Source organism: Buceros rhinoceros, unplaced genomic scaffold (assembly GCF_000710305.1).
Source record: "Buceros rhinoceros silvestris isolate BGI_N320 unplaced genomic scaffold, ASM71030v1 scaffold18373, whole genome shotgun sequence".
Taxonomy (NCBI): Eukaryota; Metazoa; Chordata; class Aves; order Bucerotiformes; family Bucerotidae; genus Buceros; species Buceros rhinoceros.
In genome coordinates, this window is record NW_010403533.1 from 62,144 (window position 1) to 83,625 (window position 21,482).

The window sequence follows — 21,482 nt, forward strand, 5'->3', positions numbered from 1 at the left end:
CGGTTCAGACTATTAGCCTTGTTCTACTGAGGCACCTGGAATCTACTTGGAGCCCAGTCTAAGAGAGCTATTTTTGAAAAGGCTAGACACTGTGCAAAATGGCCATCGTTCCACTTGCGGAAATTCAACAGCGTATGTGCTACTTCCAGTTGAGGCTTGTGTTCTCCTACCTTGACAGTGGCACCTAGTGCATGCACAATTATATTTAGACTGTAAAGGGCTAATTCACAACAAAGTAGCAGAAAAATGAGCTTTTAAATCCTTTCTTACTGTGGTAATAGACTGAAATTTTTCACAATTAAGAAATATTTAAAAAATTCTTCATCATGTTGATTGAATTTCTGGACATTTATTTGAAATTGAGTGCAGTTTCTTAGCTGGGAATGCTTTTTAATGTTAAAACAAGCGTAACTTTTAAATTAAGTATTTCTTACAAACACGTTTTCAAGAAGGAGTTTAAAGTTTCCTCTGCTGATGATTGATGATTGTAAGTCTGTAATCATTCTGAAGCTTCAGTATTATTTTAATACAAATATTTAAATGAATACGAAAGACCACAGAGAAGAAGCACTACGAATTCAAAGATTAGAAGATTTTGAAAATACTTATGGAAGATATTTTTCACTATTAATTTAAATTAAACTGGACTTTGATATCAACTACTAGACTTTTATTCTATAGTAATTACAAGTCTAACTATCGACAATTGTGAAAACAGGGAGAGAAAAGAGGAAAAGGAAGCCTTGATATTTAAATACTGCCATAGATGGACTTCAAACGTTTTGAAGAAGAAAATGTACCGACTCCATCTGTTGCAATGGTACAATAACATTCTAGATTTCAGACACCTACTTAAAATCTGTGCAATTACTTTTCAATTTTTTTTCTCTACGAATTTATTTTGTCTAATTAAAAAATCCACCACAAAAATCCACCAAACAGAAATTCTTCAAATACTGTGATGCTTACGATTGTAATAAACTGCTATGTTTTCAGTGGGGAGGTTTGGGGTTTTCTTTTGGTAAATAGTTCTCCAGTGTAGAGTGCTTATTAGATGCCATTTCTATTCAGAAGATTTTTGCAAAAAATAGATGGGTAGCTTGTGCATAAGTTTATTAGTAAGCTAATGTGCATATGTTCTCTACTTTCTCAAATGCTAGTTCCTGAGCACTAAGGTTTCATAAATACACGCGTATTTGATTCAGGAATTGTCATTAAAAGGTAGGTACTTCGTATTCCAGTAACTTCTCTTTCTCCTTCCTTTCAGTCTTTCTGCAGAGATGAATAGGAGGAGTAAGAGAAAAATCAACCATTTAAGCAGAGTTAAACTTTAAAGTTTTTAAAATCATGAGCTTTCGGTAAATTCTTCTCTGCATTGAGAACACTCAAAACCATACATTTGGAATTGAACTTTTTAAAAGCATTTTCCCGCATTTTTCTCGGAAGGGCTGGGTGGGAAGCAAGAAATATCTGGAAATATGAACACTTTAAGTAGAAAAGTCCTTTTTCTTAAAAGTTACCGTCTCCTTTCAATTTTTGCAACAGGTCCACAAGCACAACTTCTTCTCTTACAGTATGCTCAACAAGACCACCATTGCAACCAACTGAACTTTGCATGCCCAGACCAACGCAGACCCACCAGCTCTGCTGAGCAAACCTCCTAAGCTGAACCAGTACGGCAGCCTCACAAGAACTGGGCGATAGGCTAGTGAAATTGTAACCTCGGCCAAATATCCCGTCGTTGTTGCCTCAGTGTCCTCACTGGCAGAGCACAAAGGTGAGTGCTTGAGTCTTCGTAGGCGCTTATTGCAGCAAGTACTCAAATTAATTATGTGAGTGGAGAGTCACCGAGCTATACTCCCAACCACACGGATAAACACCTTGCTAAAGAGGAAAAAAATAAATTTGCCAGAAGGGCACCAACTTTCTTGAATTTGCAGCAAAACCCCCTCCAACTGATGTCTTTCATTTTATTCCTCCCTTATTTAAAGTAAAACTGGAACATTAAAGATAGTGTATGTATACGTATCTACACGCGCAGGTTCAGCAAGATCTCTACGGAACAAATCCTTCATTTCCCTTCTGTAGCTGTTCCTGATTCATCTGTCCCAGATGCATGAACTTTATATGGTACATCTTGCTACTAAACTTACTTTATTTTCAAATGCAACTAAAATGGCCAAGAAAATTACTATAATTAATTCAACAATTTTAAATAGGCTGGTTATCAGCAAAGTAAAAAGCTGTCACTTTACTGTCACTTTTCCTACGATGAACAAGTCATTAGGTATTTGAACAAGTGAGCATACATTCGAAAAGGCAAAGGGATAGGAGGCAGCAAGGGAGAAGGAACAAGGTCAATAATAAAAATTTATTGGTGTAGGTTTGGAAACAGTTTGTAAGCAAGGCTGCTTTTCCTCGCATAACTCCTATAGAAAGTGGGCTGCAACCTTTTCTTCCCCTCGCAATGCTGTTTCTAGACGAAGGGAAAGTTCTATTGATCCAGATAGCAGCAGATTATTACTAACACAATGTGGAACTTCTTTTGACTTATGACACTATCTCCCTCCTAAATAACCACATTAATTTTCTGCAATGAAAACAAAGCACAATGTCCCAAGGAAGTTCCTATATGGAATAACATAATGAACTTAAAAAACTATAATCATGTGTCACAGCTTTCATCTCTTGTGCCCCAAAGATTCGAGACTCTTTTAACTGCACAATTTTATATCTACAGTAATAAATCACACTGAACACCTGCTTCAACACCAGATTCGCAACATCGCCAACAGTTTGCCTTGGCTTAATAAAAACATTTTGTTGGTATTTCTTTTGCAATACTGAGGAAGGAAAATAGAATGCAAAACCAGTAACTTGGCTAGAAATCAACACGTGCTGGAAACACTTTCTGGAATGGTAAATAAAACAAAGCGAAGTGGTGAAGAGACTTTGTATGTGAGGATTAGAGAAAGATCATAAGTGGATACAAGAGATGATTAATTCATAGACATAAATTAGTTTTTCTTTTGCTATTATATTAACTATCACATCAGTTTTGTTCAGTGGACACAAGTGAATGCTGTTCACTTTTCAAGGACATAACTGAAATGCTCCCTTGATCACACAGTTTTTTATTGTAATGGCAGGTCAATGATATAAACAAAATTGTTAAAAACAGCGATTTTATCCAAATTTAGTATACTGAGAGTCAAGAAAATGCTAGACTGCCACATTCTTGAATCACTTCAGAATATAACTATTTGAACCTCCTGACATTTTTCAAAATAACTTTTAGCAAATAAATAACAATCACCCACTTCTGAATTACCATGATAATTTTTTAACATCATCTACTTTCTTTACAGGGCAAACCCATACCATTTCAATGATAATTTAATTAATCAGCGTAGTTATTTAATCAAAAATTTTTCTTTTCTATAGAGCCATGTATAAAAGCAGGAGAAGAAAGAGTTAAAGACAGCAAAATTATAAAAGTTGGTTTTCTGCAGAAAAACCTTCCACAGTCTAAAGGTAATCAACTTGCACATGTCAATGGATGCAAAATTCAAAAGGAAAGAGGCCTGGAATTGTAAGGGAAGTTCATATTTAACTAGTGGGATGCATCCTTAGTCCAAAACCATTTAACATTTGTATTAGTGGACTCAAAAAAAATTGAAAATGTCACTGAATAAAGGTAACACAGAATCGAAGCCCACTGAATGACATGAGATCTCAACGCTGAGTGAGCAGCATTCTGTTCCAGGGAATTCAGAAAACACAGGAGAAAGAAAAAGTGCAGAGTTTTTTCTCTTTCACAGAATATGCACATTAAAAAGATAATTTCAAAACAAGGGCTTCCGTAGTTCCATTCCACAGCAGACCCCGGATGCCTGGAGGTTCAACACTCCATGTTTTGGACTTGGGAATCACGGGGGCACTATTTGAGGGCCCGGAGCTCTTACTTTCTCATACTTCACACTTAAGAGTTCAAACATACCCAAGAAATCCTATGTTCCAACACGGCCAACCATACTCAGTGTAAGATATTCAAGAACAAAGAATGCAAGATATAAATTATTAGGTTGGGAATACCAGCCTTGCAAAACAGTGATTTGGAAAAGTGACATTAGAGAAAAAATAAAACCAAACCCAAGTAATAAACGTACTCCCACTCCAAGTCTATGGTTCAAATGGGTAAGCACTCCTTTAAATACTGATAAAGAGAGGTACCAAAGAGGAATAGAAAGGTGACATTATCTTTCTGTCCAGCTCCTGGAAATTGATGCCCCATTCTGGCATGCATTCTTCAGGAAGGATACTTAGGACACTTTGGAATTTGAGGAGTTGAGAGAATATTGACAATAACGAAAGGAAATGAAAACACACTCTGTGATGTCAAACCCAGGATGCCCAGTCTATTTCTTTTAAGCAAGAGAAGACTACAAAGTGATTTGATGATAACCTGTAAATTCCTATATTGGGAGCACATTTTGGTAACAAAAGGCCTTTAAAGCTAGAGGATAAAGGAACATTTATAATAAAGTTTGGACACAGAAGCCAAGTAAACACATGCTAAGAGGCAAAAACTTCTAACAACAAGAGTAACCAGGGATTGGAGCTACTTAAGAAGCCTGGTGGAGCCTTCTCGAGTACTAGGACCTAATACGAACAAGTGAGGACTATAGATACAACTTCAACTACTGCCACCTGGTAGGAGCCGCATTTCAGGAAAACCCACCGGCTTGTGGTGTGCAGTGCAGAGTGTCACCACTATTCTCTCTTCATCCGATATTCTAGTACACTGAAAAAAATCAACTTCTTAAAAAAACCAACCAACCAAACAACAAAACCAAACCCCAAACCCAACCCAACCCAAACCCTCAAGTCTCTTTCACTACTATTAGCGTAGTTACCACTATTCCTCTGCACTGAACTCATGCTCAAACAGAGGCTCCCATTTACAGATACTCCAGTCTCCGTGAAAACTAGGTAGCTGATGCTTGTAAAAAACCCGTATTTTCTAACAGGACAGCCACTTTTCAGTAATCTTTAAGACGGAATTTAAGCATAAACTCTGTTTTCATTGTCTTATTTGTTATCTATAGTGTAACACAATTGTACTGCAGTCAGCTATGAGTTCCTTGTGTTTTATCTGTTTTTGCTTTTTTTTTTAACTGCTCACTGTTACTCACTACACTGTTTATTTAAGATTTTAAGAAAAGTTCTGTTCAATTTATTACAAACCTGTCTCTGCTATGTGGCAAAGACATTTAGCCCATCTGCGAACTCGATTAGGGTTTCATAGGCCAGTGTGGTTGGGTGTCATCACCACAAAAAGGGAACGGTGTTGTACTGCACCGTGGCAGCCAGGTGGCTTCCAGCAACAGGACCAGCAATACTCGGCTGCAGAGGGCTCCCATTTCTTGGTGAAGGGCTTTGTTCCGTTCCCCCAGGCACAAATCAACGTCTAAATCTTTCTGATTAATTCATGGATTTTGCTTCAAAGCCAGTTAGCAGATCAATACTGGTTCATATTCTGAAGAATGAATAAGCTTTATTTATTTATATAAATAAGCTCCCACTACACTTCCAAAGAGATGCTGAGATTTAATGGCATTTGTCCTGGCTTAAGATAAACAGGGCTGTTTTGTTTTGATGGACATATGAAACAAACCCGGTTAGGGCATTCCTCCCCTGCACAGCAGCACATCTCTCTGGCTGTGGAGTTGGCAGGATGCAGTTTCTTTAGGAATGGTGTGCAGAAAGAAACCGTGTGCCTTTTCCACCCTGCTGCCCTGACCGGCTGCCACCCCCCTTTCTCGCCCGCGCTAGGACCTGCCGATCAGCACTGCGGTGCCACTGCGCCACGTGCCATTAACTGACTGGTAGGTTTGATTTTTTCCTTATCGTCTTGCTCTCTTCACTTGAGGTTTAACCCTCACCACACCAAATCCCTGATCCTATATATATACATATATATATATACACACTTGTTAATGTCTTATTTGTTTTCTGCATATTGTATCTTTCTATTGCAATTAAAACCATTTTACTTTCCTAAACCTAACAGAAGCCTACTATTTTTTTTCCTCTTATCTCTCTTCTTAACCCTTACTCCTGGAATGGGTGGAGGGCTGATTGGAGAGAGAATTTGTCCCATGATTGGCCCGCCTCAGTGCCAACCGGTGACACATTATAGAGAGAGACAGCCTTTACTGGTAGTGACTCACAAAAAGGATTACCAGACACTGGTGGAATTTGTGGTGTTAACAGTTCAGGTGCTTTGTGGATGGATATCCAAAGCACATGAAAAATGCTGGCTGACAGTTCTAAGTTTGCTGTTGCTCATTAACTTCCACATCAGAATTCTGAAGGATCTTCCAGTCCATGTGTACATCATGTATTTTTGTACCCTGTGGCAGTGTAAGCACCCCTTTTGTTTGATGCAAACGGCAGGGCCTGCAGAAGCCCCGGTAAGCATCTGAAATCAACCCCCACCTCAGTCCTGGAGCCTGTGCACCCAGCCTGCACCAAAGAAGGAGCTCAGCTCACCTGGGGGTCCATGTGTACATCATGTATTTTTGTACCCTGTGGCAGTGTAAGCACCCCTTTTGTTTGATGCAAACGGCAGGGCCTGCAGAAGCCCCGGTAAGCATCTGAAATCAACCCCCACCTCCGTCCTGGAGCCTGTGCACCCAGCCTGCACCAAAGAAGGAGCTCTGCTCCCCTGGGGAGATGATGCCTACAAGTCTGAGCTCCGTTGGAAACTACATCCTGCCTCGTTTCCTGATAACGACTACAATACACATTTCCATCAGGTATAAAGGGGGTCTCATCGGAGAAGATGGCGAGAAGGTTTTTCTTCGCTCTCCTCGGAGTACGAGCTAAGGCAGAAGGATCTCTCCCCTTGAGCTCTGGGACGCCAGGCTGAGGTTTTTATTGAGACATCCCTCTCCCCCCCAGCCTGGGACGCCAGCTGAGCATATTGATGAGATACTCCCTTTCTGTATTATTAAGCGAGCGATTCTCCCGTTGAAGAGTGGAGGTGTGCCATTGGGAATACGTCCCTCCCAGGCTCTTGGTAAGCAGCTCTCTGTTTGCATTGCTAAGGGGGAGGTATTTGGATTTCAGTTGGGGCTGGTGTGCTTATGAAATCCACCTTTCCTCAGTGTAAGTCTCTTGGTTTGTGTAAGTGACCGTGTTGTGTAGAAATCCCTGAACTGACGTCCCTGAACCTGTTAAGGGAACCAATAAAACCCATTTTGTTTAAATTTACAACTGCTTTCCGTCTTGCGGGTGTTTTCATGACATACACAACTTGGAAACTAGACATAATGGGTAACAGAGGAAACTAAGGAAAAAAATAGTGATAGCACCTTAAAAAAAAGCATTTCTGACTGCACAGTATGGGGAATTTAGTGCATACTAACAAAGAAACATTATTGAGAGGTGACTATTCCCTCAATACATGGGAAGTGTTGCAAATTTACCACGTTGTGTAATGGAAGGTTTCTACTCTGTAAAGAACAAATAGCTTCTCTGTTCTGTAAATATTTGATTTCAAGGGCTCCTGCACTGATGAGATTCCCTCTAGGAAAGACTGCAGACGTTACAAAGAGGACAGTTTGAGGACGCTTACAACCTCCTTGTCTTCCTGTATTAGAGAAACACTACATATCAGTTTGCCTTTGCAAATGGAGATCTTCCCACTATCAGATTTCCAACTTGGAAGAAGAGCATACGCTAAAGTTGGAAATAATGTCAGAAAAAATGTTTATCATCGTACGTAAATTACTACAAGTGAAAAAGAAAGGGAATAACGGTTCTTTAACCTGGTGACCTGATTTAATTAAAGTGCACCACAAGCATTTACTTTTAATACTGAATGACATCTCTGAAATCTATCAGATTCACCTATGCACTGCAGCATGCAAAGGAATTTTAGAAGCCAGTGGACCAAGCGCTCAGATGGTGTAAAAGGATGAAAAGACTCCGTTAGTTTCATCTATACCAATTATAATGCCATAATCTGTAGTGACATTTTACAACAGGAAACAAAGTTAGTTGTCTCTGAAAGGTTCAATAAGGATCCACCTTGCCAGTTTTTCACAGCAGACTTCCTGACAAGCCCACTTTGCCATCTTCTCTGCACACTGGTAATCTAAATCACATACTCTTTGTTAGTATATGAAGATAATTCCAGTTAGTTCTATTGTTTTGCTGTACAGTTACTGTGGGTATATTTCTCTACAAGACATCTTTACTTTATGAGTTGAATGCGGTATCGTAAAAAAATGTTGGGATCTCCTAGCCCTGTTTTCTCGACACATTTATAACCAGCAATTTACTGCAATTTTTCTTTTACATCCTATTCGGCAGAATCCCCTTCTTCATGTTTACTTGAGTTATTGAGGGCTATATGCTAAAAAACAGTTACATGCATTAGGGCTCCCCTTACCTCAAAAGAAAAACAAATGCCTCCCACATGTTTTCCTGCTGTTATCATGCCTTTAAAGTGCCGGTAGTAATGGGGTTGTGTGATAAGACTTAGCATATTGCAGTGACAAAGATGCTGGAAATAAGGTTTCTAGCCAGTCTGAAAACTGCTGCTTCTTCCCTTTCCATCAGCGGCAAGAAAGTTAAGGCAGAGATACCGCACTCCATTTCAAACATGACATCTTCTAGTTAAAGGAGAATAAAACCCTGGCATCCGACCCACATTCGTAACAGCAAAATAATGAATTCTAAAATAGTTCTTTGAGATTTAGTTATTGTTAGAAGGAATCAGTGCAACAACAGCAGTCTGAAAAAGGTTTCAGCACCACTATAAAAACCAGACAGTCTCTCATCACAAGCACAGAGCAACAACTTTTGTTAATGCCATTTTTACTCACGTGGTACAAAGCAGTTTCTGGTCCAGGTGTGCCCATGACTTCTTGTCTCAACGACTCCATCTGTAAACTAGGCAACAGCGAGTAATGACTTGGACTACTACTCTTGTCTCCCTTCTTTTTGGACTTCTTCCCAGTATCCTTTTTGCTATTCCTTTGAAACATGTAGTCTTCTTGACCTATTTTCTCATTGCTCATATAGCGAAGCAAGGAATTTTCTGTTGAAAGAAAAGCAATGCAAAATATCATTGTGACTTGTCATATGTTAATTCTGCCTCCGAAATATATAATACACTTGCTAACATCTACCGTCAATTTTAACTCAGGACTTCATTAACAAAACCCATTTGCTCCTTTGGTCTGGAGTTAGTAAGAAAATAATCTTTTGGAAGGGAAAATTAATGGTTCTTGCTGTTTTCTGGTATCCTTGACAATAAAAGGAACAGAATATAAAAGAATTGCCACACATCAATAAATTTGGTCTTGGAGTTTTTAAAAAAATGAGCAATGATACACTTACGAACATATCAGTAATCTTTTTTTTTTTTAAACACGATCCTAATGAAGACAAATGACTGTGGTGCCATACATTTAAAAGTAATGTGATTTGAACGTTCATTTGAGATCATTCACCGTATCATCCATACTCTCCCCAAATACTCTTCCAGCATCTACTAGCTTGTAGCTCAGGGACAACCTGAGTCAGAAGCAATGTTTGTGAATTTAGGAAACCTCAGTAGATTTGTCTTTCACGAACTTGTCTGGTCTTTCCTTGTATTAATTTGAACTTTTAGTATCCACAGCTTCCTGTGGCAAGAGGTTCCTTAGCTCGAACCCAAACTGCACAAGGAACCAGCTCTTTTTAACCAGCACTCGATGGAGACATTTGATATCTCTTGTTTCAGAAAACACAGTGATTAACCTATTTCCTTAAAATCATTCCACATAAGATTTTATAAACCTTTATTACGTCCTGCCTAGACTCTCTCAAACTGATGATGGCCAGCATACTGAACTGACCCTGGTTTGGAAGCCACTCCATACACCTGATCATTTTTGTGATCTCCTAAGCCTTCTTCAGTTCTACTCTATTTTTCTTAAGAATGAAGAGACCGGAACTGACACACATCCAGCATGAGCAAGAACTTACACAGCAGCATAAGAATACTTCTTAATTTGTCTTGTATTCTTTTCCTAATAATGTCTAACAGTGTTTCCTTTTTTTGTGATCCCTATTGAACATTTAGATAGTATTTTTATAGAAATATCTAGCATTACTGAAACATGTTGTTCCTGGATGTTAATAGCCATCTCAGAGGTTATCATTTTGTATCTGAAGTTACTTATCCGAGCCTCACAAACCAGAATTTTTAAGAACTTATTCTTGATGATTTTGAGGTGAATCCCATGCTCTCTAGACTGATTTTCATTCAAAAAGAACTCATGAAGACAGAGAAATGTGATACATAATTGTCATTTAAGTGTACTAATATTTATCAGGAATAACCATAATTGTATAATACTAGAGGACTGGATAATACAGCTGAATCAATGAAATGCCAATACTAAGTTAAGCCAAACTGCAGGGCTTTGCAGTGGAGATTTTCTTTTGCCTAGCTGAGCAACCTTCTCAATCTTAATAGAGGCTCTACAAAAAATTGAGTGTACATAATTAAAGAACCCAAAAGGTCCAAAAAAAATAAAAAATCTAAGCAAGCAGCAAAATGAGGTTGAAATATATAGCTTAAAGCATGATTAAATCCATAATGCCTTGTACAAGATGTGTGTTCAGATCACTTACCTCTCCTACTATCTCTTTTTATTTTATTGGGGTCTTCATAATCCCCCACCCAGTTATACTCTACTGGCATAGAAATAGGTCTTAGTTTCCCTGGAAACAGAGGAAAAAATTGAGATCATGCACCATAAGGCAGCATTAAACTAACATTCTTTAGAAGAACGAACGAATTATGTGCTAAGCTGCTATTCTATAGGGTTGCTTATGAAAGAGGATCCAGCATCACCTCTGAAAACAAGGTTAAGGTAGGAGTTCTGTTTTCTTTAACAGACAAGAAGCAGCTAAGTATTTAATGGATTTTTTTAAGTTTAGAAAATAAATCCAGTACCCTACAAAATCATCAGCTGACTGCCATTTAAGACTGACAAATGCATTCAAATTACTTTAGTTTTCACTGAAAAATACCTACTTATTAATCTGGAAGGCCCTGGCATACACATAGAGAGAACTGTTTTAAGGCCTGTCGGAATTGTTGGTAACAGAAACACGTCCACATCACTACACAAACAGCATCGTTGCTGGTGTGCTTAAAGAATCCATCAGCGACTGAATAAGAAAGGAAGCGGGAAAGCTCTGCATGTCATTTCTTTCATAGCATTTCATCCACAGAAAGCAAAGTACATTACTACTGGTAAATTCGCGTTGATTTCATACAGCAAGAGACAGATAAGCTGAAGACTATTAAATTTTCACTTGGAAGCTTCTAAATTGTTTTTTAAAGATGTTGTGAATTATGATTTCTGCTTAATGATTCCACAAATTCAGTGAAAGTGTGCCATGCAACTTAGTGGGGTTACTAAAGTGGTCTGAAGTTTTTAACAAATTAAATAGTGTACTGATATAAAACACAGAGTAGCATAGCATAGGGCACAATATCTGGCAGACTGAAAACAAACTGTTTTCACAACAACGGCAGCCCTCGCTCTTCTTTGAATCAATCTACTGGTCACAAAACTGAGAAGTAGGAAAATAATTTGTTTTTAAAAGCAGCAGAATTAAAAACAAAACAAAACAAAACACACTTCAGAAGTCTTGTTAGTTATTTTAGTAGAAAACGCCTAAATAAAGGTGATTAGTCTCACTCCACATTTCTGAGGTTAAATCCATGATACAGTGGAAAAGAAAGACATTTTTATTCAAACAGGTCTACCTACATACTGAATATAGCATCCATGGGAAAGACACCAATACCATCCAGGCAGCATAATGGTAAAAGATTGTAGTGTCTTTTTAAAAAAAAATAACAATAATTAAAAAAAAAAAGGTGTATGTTCTACACAGACCACAGGATGAGGTTAGCAATACATCATTGCTCAGGAAAAACAACGTATATATTTTATTTAGAATTTGTTTTACTATTTATGGACACATTTAAGTCCGATTGAAGCTGTCAAGATTTAAAGCACACAGTCAAGAAGTCATCTGCGGAGTGAGGATGCATTCGGCTCACGTTTACTTGATCAGAAGTAACTTGCAAGAGTTACTTTTTCTAGAAATACAACCTTCTCTTCTTTGAGAGGCGTAACTACAGTATCTTATTGATTACACACTTACAAAGATCAAAAAGCTACAAGACCATATAAAGTCTGATTGTTACCAAAAGCTACAGCCATAACAATACTCCTACGCAAGCTCTAGCTGTCCAAAGTGCACAGGTTTTGTACCTGGCAGTGAAACTGCAATGACCAAATTTGTTTCTTTCCTTAAACTCAAGTTTCATTTGCCTGCTACCTCTGCTAATCTTCCTCTTGTTAACCCCACTGATTTCCTAAATCTGTTCTCCCTGGTGACTATACTTAGCAAAATTTCTACCTTGGGATGTGAACCGAAGCTTTCCAAGGCCAGTTAGCAACAATTATACAACATCTGTGGGCCAGTAAGAGCATGAAAGAGAAATCATTATGTTAACAATGTCAAAGAATGTTGAAGGATTCCAATAACGAACTTCTTCTGAAGGAGGACTGGGAAATATTAAAAAAAAAAAAAATTAACACCTCTACATAATTAATGATGAGTACATGTTGAAAACAACTATTTCTCTATGCCTTGGAGCTCTGTTTGACCTTCTTTAATGGGTCATCATAAGCCAGAAGAGTGTTATTGTAATTTTCAATATATCTGTGAAATCCTAAGGTCATGCCTAGCACAAATCTTATGCTAACAAATGCCATGTGGGAAACTTCAGAATTTAATGCTGAAATGGTAATATTTTTAGAAAATACACTTAAATGAAAGTGGACTCCATGGTGTGAATTCATTAAAAAAGAAAAGTGAGATCAAACATGAAAGACTGTATAACAAATGTGTTAAAGAGTGACTGATTTTCAGTGCAGTCTTTGATCCGTGTACTTACACACTTTCTGCTAACAGGAAAAAAAACCACAAACAAAACTAAAAAAGCCATCCTGTAACAAAATAATGGATTCAGACATCCTTGAAGAAGAAATGTGTTCTTCACTCTAGACCACCAGTGTGGTGGTGTAACATCTGGAACAGAGAATATTTCTCTGTTAATGGAACTGAAAGCATCCACCCATTGTAATAGCTGAAATATTGGAGTAATAAAACGGATATATCCACTTCGAAAACATAGCAGTTAATTTGTACAGTATGGCGTGGTTAGAAAACACCTGAAAACACTTTGAAATCAAAAGGATAATGGGGATTTCGCAGTAAGATGGTGTAATTGTGCAGAAAGGGTGCATTTAGGAAAATGCCATGCAAGGACATTGCTTCAGGCCCTGAGGATACTTTACACAGCTAAAGCTCAATTTATATCAAGGTTCCCAGGTGATTTTGGACCTTGGCTGCTTGATGTACTAAATCTACACACCATCATAAATGATGACTATCTTATTCTGAAATGGGTATGATGTCAGAATTACTGTAATAACTCCAATACACAGCTTGTGCTCAGTTTAAAAACCAAAATAATATAGCAAGTACAGTGAAAAAATATTCAAGTGTGTGCTCAGCTAACATCATAGTGGTCAAAGTATCTTTTTTAATCATGAGATTTCCTCGTAATTTTCTTCTACATACTAACTACTCTGTGACTGCACAATTTTATACTTGGCTACAGAAAACCAATTCTCTCAGTCCAAAGCTGAAACAAGTTCCAACACTAGCTGAAGGAAGAGCTCCAACCCATTCAAAGGGAAAATGACCTGGAGCATAAAGTTTTGATGAGCAAAACTCTCACCAGAAATTGTTTCCAAGTTCTCACCCTAAATAAGTCAAAATCCCTGATATGGAAGTAGCATGAATACACGTGTGTGTTTACATGTCAAATTCTTCCTTAGACAATATATAACCTCTAACAAAGAGGAACTGCAATATATAGGGAGTCATCACTTCCCATATAGGAAGTTACAGGAAGTTAAGATAGTATTACCGAAAAAGCATACTATCATCAGTCATGCTTTATTTCTGGGACAAAAAAAAAAAAAAAAAAAAAAATCAAAGGGTTTTAGAGAGCATTGCAGCATGAAAGTAGCATGTCACCTCTTGGTAAATCTGAAGTGGTTTTGATCTTTAAAACTATTATATCTGGGTTAATTTTTCTAGTGCTGAAATCCTAAACCCATGCAAGTCTCCACTTTAGATTGAGAGAACAATTCCATCCTATATTTTTAGTAAAAATACATGGTTTTCTGCCTTTTTTTAAACTATCTGATACTGAAGCATAATTTGGAAAATTAAGCTGATAATTATAGAGCTTATATTCAGAAAAATCAGCAATATAAAGATAGACTTGCCCTCCCTGTCATAGTAAGTAACTCATACCTTCTTGCACAGAACAGGCTTGAAGGTTGAAATTGGACTAAAGTAGGACAGAATTCTTAGCAAAATCAATGGCCACCAAAGATATTCTCATGATTAAAACCAAAAGCAGATGCACAAAAATCCTAAAATCAACAAATGGTGATTATCCTTACTAGATCCATGCCTTACCATATGTTGGTGTGCTCTCTCTCCTTCCAGGACCACTTGTTCTTCCTTTCTCATATTCATAGCAGTATAAAACTGCATCTTCTTCAACCACATTAAAGCGTTTCCGATATTCCTGGTCAAGAAATGAGTTTGGAGATTCGGATCCTGTGTGAACTGGCTTGCCCACTATGTGTCTGCCAACATCATCGCATGGGAGATTTCCCTTTTCATCCCTTTAGTGAACAAGAGAGGTTTTTAATATATTGGGATAATACTTTTTTTTTTTACTGTGAATACTTCAATAAGCATAGGAATACGTCAAGATTTCATACAAGCTGGAAACAAATGCTGTCAACCAACATCAGGATCACACATCACATATGCATATGTATGCAGGTATGTGTCAGTTATCTCACATATCTCTGCTTATTCAGTTCATTTACAGAATGCATCCACCCTACTGGTTTCCCTTGAAATGAATCACAGAAATACAGCTGACATGCAGCTCCTCTTTTTTTTCTTGGTTTTTTGAATCTACCTTGCATTTTGCGATATAGGGCAGAGGAATAATGTTGACCTTACTTTTTTTATACTTGCATTTTTAAATACATCAAATAGTTTTAACACATGGCTACATGGCTATCCAAGAGCAAGAAGAACCAGGGATCAATGACATACAGTCATGGATTCACACCATCCATTCAGGCCCAGATGTTGTACAGGTGCCTCCATGCAGTGTCAAATGGGGTATGGGGCATCTGATCGTGAGCTGCTATCCCAGAACAGTAATGCACTGCAAAGCACACACTTTGTAGTTTGTGTACAGATCCCTAAAGATGATGGTTTTCTCGTCCCTTACGCCCCCAACCCATTCTCTGAAAATGAGAACTATTCAAAGGCATCAAACAAGGCAGCGAGCTCTACCTGCGGTAGGAGCCCTCTCTTTGCACTAGATGAAGCAGGTCTCAGTAAACCTGCTGGTAGGACTGTGCTTGGAGATGCCTCCAAAAGACCTAATCAAGACGGTAATTTCTGAGCAGCAAGATGCACGAGAGGCAGCCAAGAGAGGAGCTGGGGCTTCATGCCCTTGTTAGAGTGCTTTAGCACCTCTGGACTGCCATGTGACTTCCAAGCTGGCCTGCACGCTGACCCATACTTCCCTTGGCATCCAAGACTCCATCTGAGGATGAATCAAAGCCTCCACGTGGGATCCAGGCAGGCACGGAGGATGAGAAAGGACCGTCCTGTCTTGGCTCCAACAGTGCAGCATCACAAACCCCACTGACCCCTACACTCGCTTTGCCAGGCTGCTCTCCCAGAGTAGGGATGGTGTTGGCTTAGCAATGGGTGCTGGTGCAGCCCCAGTGCGGCTGTGAACTCATCTCCAGTCACGGAAAGACCTTCTGCGGTGACAGTGTCGGGGGCCCTCGTAGGAAACACGATGGACACTGATGGGCATCTGGCCAATCAATGCTGTGGCTACCATCAGGGACTGAAACACGGCAGCCTCCATGACAAGGAGGGCACCCTGAGCCAGAGAGATCTTTACTGTGAGCACGGACGGAAGCACAGAGCCACCAGGCAAACACCCTTTACCACAGCCCTCTGGAGATGAGGGCTTCAGTTCTCACCCCCAAAGGTATCCGACAAATCTGAGCAGGCATTTCTAAGTAACTGGCACACAGAAAGTGGCAGTGCCTCTTTTTTATGCTATCCATGTGCGCTTACGTTGGCAGCTGTATTGTCTGTGGGTATTGTCACCAAGGCAGCATGGCTTCAGGGTTTTACAATTTACATCAAAATACCAAGTCTTCTATTCTATAGCAGTAACAAAAGGAGGGTTTGGTTGATCAGTTTGTTTCCCTTGGAATGGCAACAACAAACTGATAAACAGATGCTGAACAGTTTGATATACCCAAAATGAAGACACGCTTAAATATAGTTAATCGTGCACAAAACCCCCCTGATAAAATGCCAAATCAGATTATTCAGAAAGACTGCACATTCTGTGACAGGTATGTGAAATTAAGTATAGTCCATTAGGAATAAGCTGATAAAAAAAATAAAACCAACTGAAATGTACACAGCTTAATCTCTCCATGAGATCAGCTTTTACTAATATAAAATTTAATCAGAATTGGTCCAGACCACTGCATTATCATCACGATTTAAGAAATACTATGAATAAATAAAATGCATTTTGAAGATCTCAATTTCTATAGCAGAATCAAAAACTGCCAAACAGTGAACGTTCTCTTAAAATACTTAGAAGAACGGGGTGCATTTCTTACCAAGTAGAAGCATTTTTGTGGTTGTAAATGGTACCAGTAGCAGCACAAAGGCACTACTTCTTTTAAGATAGTACAGGAGCAACAGCTCTTTGCCATATAACTGCTGCAATCAAAGAGAAACCTAAGACTATGTTTTGGTTCGGGGTTTTTTTTTTGCAGTTTTTTAATGTTAATGAGTTAGAATTAAATACTCGATTTTTTTTTTCCTGTGGATTTTCTGAAAACCATGTCAGAAAGTTAAAAGACACATTCAGTCCCTATTAGCAATTCAAGTGTCATGACTGACAATGTTTTAATTTAATTAGAAGGAAAAAAATTGTGAACTAGACTATGTATTCTGTTTGGCGTTTTAGGACAAGATACTAGAACAATTGTGTTAGCAAGTTCAACTGCATTATACGTGTCACATTTGAAATAAAATGGCAATTTTATTGCCATTTATTATGAGAAATAAAAACCAAGCCAGGTAACAGAGAAGGCAGGGATGAAGAAGGAACACAGGACTCAGCTTATGGCTTCAGAAAAGGCTTGTAACATCATCTAAATCACGCAGTGGAAAGTCACTCTTCCGCCCTGGAAGGCTTTTCATATCTCTGAAGAGTAAAAAATTATCGTCGAATCACAACTCCTCCTCCCCAGTAGGCAATTTGACTTGCCATATACCTCACTTTTGGATAACTCCCAGGAAAGCTTCATCAGTATCAGGTTATACTTCTCATTAATTGGCTGGAAGATTTACTGAGAATAAAGTCGAAGAAAAATTCAGCTACAAGAAAGGAGATGCTGTCCTTACAATCTTTGCAAGAAAGTTACCTAAAGAAAAGCCAGCAGTAACTTAAAAAGACATTGACTGGATGTACATCTAGGAATACGGAAGCTGCAAAAATACTGACTCCTCTTGAGTACATCCCTAGATCTCCGCGTAGCTACTTCCGTATTATTTATAGGCCATGGTTCTCTCAGACTTTTAGAAAAGCAACATCTGTGTACATCACAGAATTATATTGAATCATGTGAGGTCATGTGGGGACAGGGTGATGAATCTGCTTCTTTTCTGGCTCAGCAAGCCCACAGAGCTGGGAGAGATGAAAATGCCTGTTCCAGGTGGCAAGTCAGAGTAGCAGACACAGTGACAGGAAACAGTACGGTCACTGCAGAATCTAGAGAATGGCCACACTACCACGCAGCGCTGAAATCTGCTCTAACACTAGCAAATCAATATATCTAAAAAAGTAAACACTATGGCAGAACAAAGCAGCATTCTTGCTGAAGTTGAATGTTTTTTGCTTTAGTTCAGCCTCTCTTTTTGCATCATGGTTATTAGGCAAGGGGACACCTACAAAGACTTTTCTGAGTTATAGATGCAGGATTTCAGATATTTTTGCTCTTCTGAAATAGGATGAGATTGTTACAGACCACAGATGATCCCATATTTGAGAAAACAAGGTCCTGAAACCTCTTTCCTAAGGGCTACTGTCTGTTTTGCACACAAGACACTGATTCAGATCATTGGGGGTCTGATTCAGCTTACCTACCCTTAATAACCAGTTCACCTGCAAAAATGAAGCATCATCAGCCTGACCCTGCAGCGTAAGCTGACAAATAGTTAGGAACAGAATGGTCAGTTAATTTATAACTATATTTTACACTGAATGGTACCTGAAATGATCATTTTTACCTTGGAACATAAGGTTCTGTTGGAGGAGGGGGTATGTAGAGATCTTGAAGGGCAGAGCTGTCTCTTTTTGTAGGTGTGCTGATAGTGCTGGATGGTGTAGCAACACTGCTTGTAGGACTTCTAGGAATAAGAGGCTGGTTCAAAAGAGAGAGAAATAATCAAGATTATCCTTATATATTACACATTCTTATTTGGAAAAGCTATAAACATTCTATAGCTCAGGAAGTTAAAGAAATAACTAACAGTTCTAATGTTTTGTGCGCTTCTAAACTGACTGTAAAAACACTCACGCTAAGGAGACAGATCTGTGAACGGGCATGTATTGTGCTTATAAAATTTACTCCTCTGATTACATAGTTTTCCCTTTTGCATGTCAAGATTATTGTCGATGACCATAAAAACAGTAATCAGAAGAGCCACTGGTGAAAACCTAATGAGTAAATAACATACAGAATCCAGCAAATTCCTTAAACTAACAGTGTAAAGAAAAAGTCTAGTGTTTACAGTAAAAGGTGCATATGTAGGCATTAAATTGAATGTCATCTTCCCCCATCTGCTCTACAGCTTAAGAATTAACTGCAAAAGCTTCAGTTTATGTCTGCAGATGTTGTAAAATCAGGTAGTGCTTTCTCAGAACACACACTGCAAGACAGAATAAACTGGAGATTATCATTCTTCCTCACTCCCCTGGGCACACTCCTCACAAACTAACATCTACTCACAGGTAAATAAATCATACACTCCTTGCAGAATAATCATGCAGTCTAGCCATCATTCCAGTCCAGAGAGGATCCTTCCTCTGAATCACATCTCTCTCATGATGACTTAGGCACTCCTTTTTCTTCCTCAACTACCTTGGGCTAGCTGAATAGTGACCAACCATTTGAAGACTTTATTAAACCACTGTAGGGCTGGAAATTATAGCAAGATTTTCTAACAGTCTCTGTACAGATGCAGAAAACTTGGATTGCTTTAGTTTACTTAAAATATCTGCATAATAACAAAAGCCTTACGTTGCTTTGTTTGTGTGACAGCTAAACTCAAGCAGAAGAAAACCAGCACAATAGCATCTTCATATGCCATAAAATGAATCTAATATTAAACAAATGCTGAGTTTTCCTTTGAAAGAGTTCTTTCCCCTCCGTATTTCTGGAAGTGAAATCCTTGAAGAAAGAAGTGCTGGGATTAAAGAGAGTTCACCATACCGATAATTTCTGATCTAAATAACTACTGAAGGACACAAACATTTCATATTGTATTGACAACAGAGAAGCTCTCAATTCTGACTGAATGGATGCATAGAAAAACCCTTCTGCCAGCACTATTAAGAATAATTTATGACAGATCAACAGGGCGTTCTTGTGCAGAATAACCATTTCTCATTTTCTAGATATCGATCTTAACACTATAGCATTATGCCTATACTGCAGAAAACCCCAGGAGTTCAACAGCAGGAACTTTTTCAAAGTGTTGGCCTTCTACAAGCTAGCAATGAGCCGTTCAAATTTATGCTTATCCAGCAAAGTCCCCAGTTACTGCCTTGGTTTTGGAACAGAGCTGCTACATGTTACTTATCTCAAACATAATAAAACGTGTGCTTAAAATTTTCTTGTTAAAATTTTGCAAGTTCACCTGTAGAGCAACAGGTATAAACTGACACAGGTTTTCTCTTTCTGAGTGTTAGAAAACTATGTCCTGTAAACAGTGATACTGCTAACTCCTTTTCTTACTCATTAGGGTTAACCTGACTATTCTATAGGCAGCCCAATGCAAGAGTGCAATGAAGTGTTCGTAGGAAGAGAGGGAGAAAGACACACAAACAAAACCAGACAGGTGAAAGACTTTACAACCATTAAATACAAGACAGAAGTCTGAAAAAAGAAGAATAAAGTTGGTGCAAAACTGGATAAAAAAAACCAAAAACAAAGAGAAAAAAGCAAACCCCAAACCAACAAAAAAACAGAACCACCTCTTCTTTCAAAGAAATACAAATGTAATCCTTAAAAACTTCATCTGCGACACTGTAGCCACAGTGTCAAGATGTTCTTGAACCACTTACTAATACAAGACTGGTTATTTCCTTCTGATCCCTTGCACTTCTACGACAAGTACACTTTGTGTCATGCTAAGCAGCTCGCAGAATTATCATGGTAAGCCAAAAGAACACTTGTTAAGTCCAGGCTGTTGTTGTTCTTGGCTTATACTGGCGGGAGCGCCGAGAGGAAGACAAGCTGGGTAGATGGATCTGCTCTTCTCCACTCTGAGGAATCAGACAGCCCTTTACTGTATGAATAGGTAGGTAAGAGGAAAGCGTGCCCTAAAGACTAGACTAGTGACAATCAGTAGTTTATGGTTTATGTCACATAAGTAAAATCATGCTCAAGCACAACAATGATCTGGACTTACAACAGGTTGATTAGCCTCTGGTGGTCCTGACCAGCTGCTGTTGGGGTAGAGGGCAAGGTAAAGAATTTCCCTTGTGTTAAAGCCTAGAATACCTGGAGCTTGACTATTTAAATACTAATTATACCAGCTGTTTTCTGAAAAAGAGGTTTTGCTAAAGTCCAAGGATTCTACCGGGTAACTTCACACTTCACCAGTCTCTACTAATACACAGCTCATCACTGACAGCTCATCACGCATACTTTGGTTCATCTTTTGGCTCAGCAAGGTCATAACGCCAAAATCAACTCTCCAGCTTATTTCCATAAAAACAGGAAAGCTGCGTAACTAGGAAAAAAATTTAAAAATAAAAAAAGTGAACTCCAGATTTTAAAATAGCTCACTTTTAAAAAAAATACGTATTCATCACCTCATCACCAGTAAATCGGTAGCACAGTAAGAACTGCTACATGGCAAAAAACCCATTTAAATGGTCTCTCCTGGTA

At 38.6% G+C, this 21,482-nt stretch overlaps 1 protein-coding gene across 1 annotated transcript in view; it reads right to left on the reverse strand.

The window, feature by feature from the left end:
* CNKSR2 (connector enhancer of kinase suppressor of Ras 2) overlaps positions 1-21,270 on the reverse strand; it is a gene marked incomplete at its 3' end in the record, with an annotated part of 55,021 nt that extends 33,751 nt beyond the window's left edge. The window contains exons 1-6 of the mRNA XM_010133055.1: positions 21,240-21,270; positions 20,227-20,267; positions 18,595-18,728; positions 14,647-14,858; positions 10,696-10,785; positions 8,898-9,112 (exon numbers count right to left, since the gene is read on the reverse strand). Coding sequence (XP_010131357.1) covers positions 8,898-9,112; positions 10,696-10,785; positions 14,647-14,858; positions 18,595-18,728; positions 20,227-20,267; positions 21,240-21,270 — 723 coding nt within the window. The remainder of the gene's footprint in view (positions 1-8,897; positions 9,113-10,695; positions 10,786-14,646; positions 14,859-18,594; positions 18,729-20,226; positions 20,268-21,239) is intronic.
* Between the last annotated feature and the right edge of the window lie 212 nt (positions 21,271-21,482).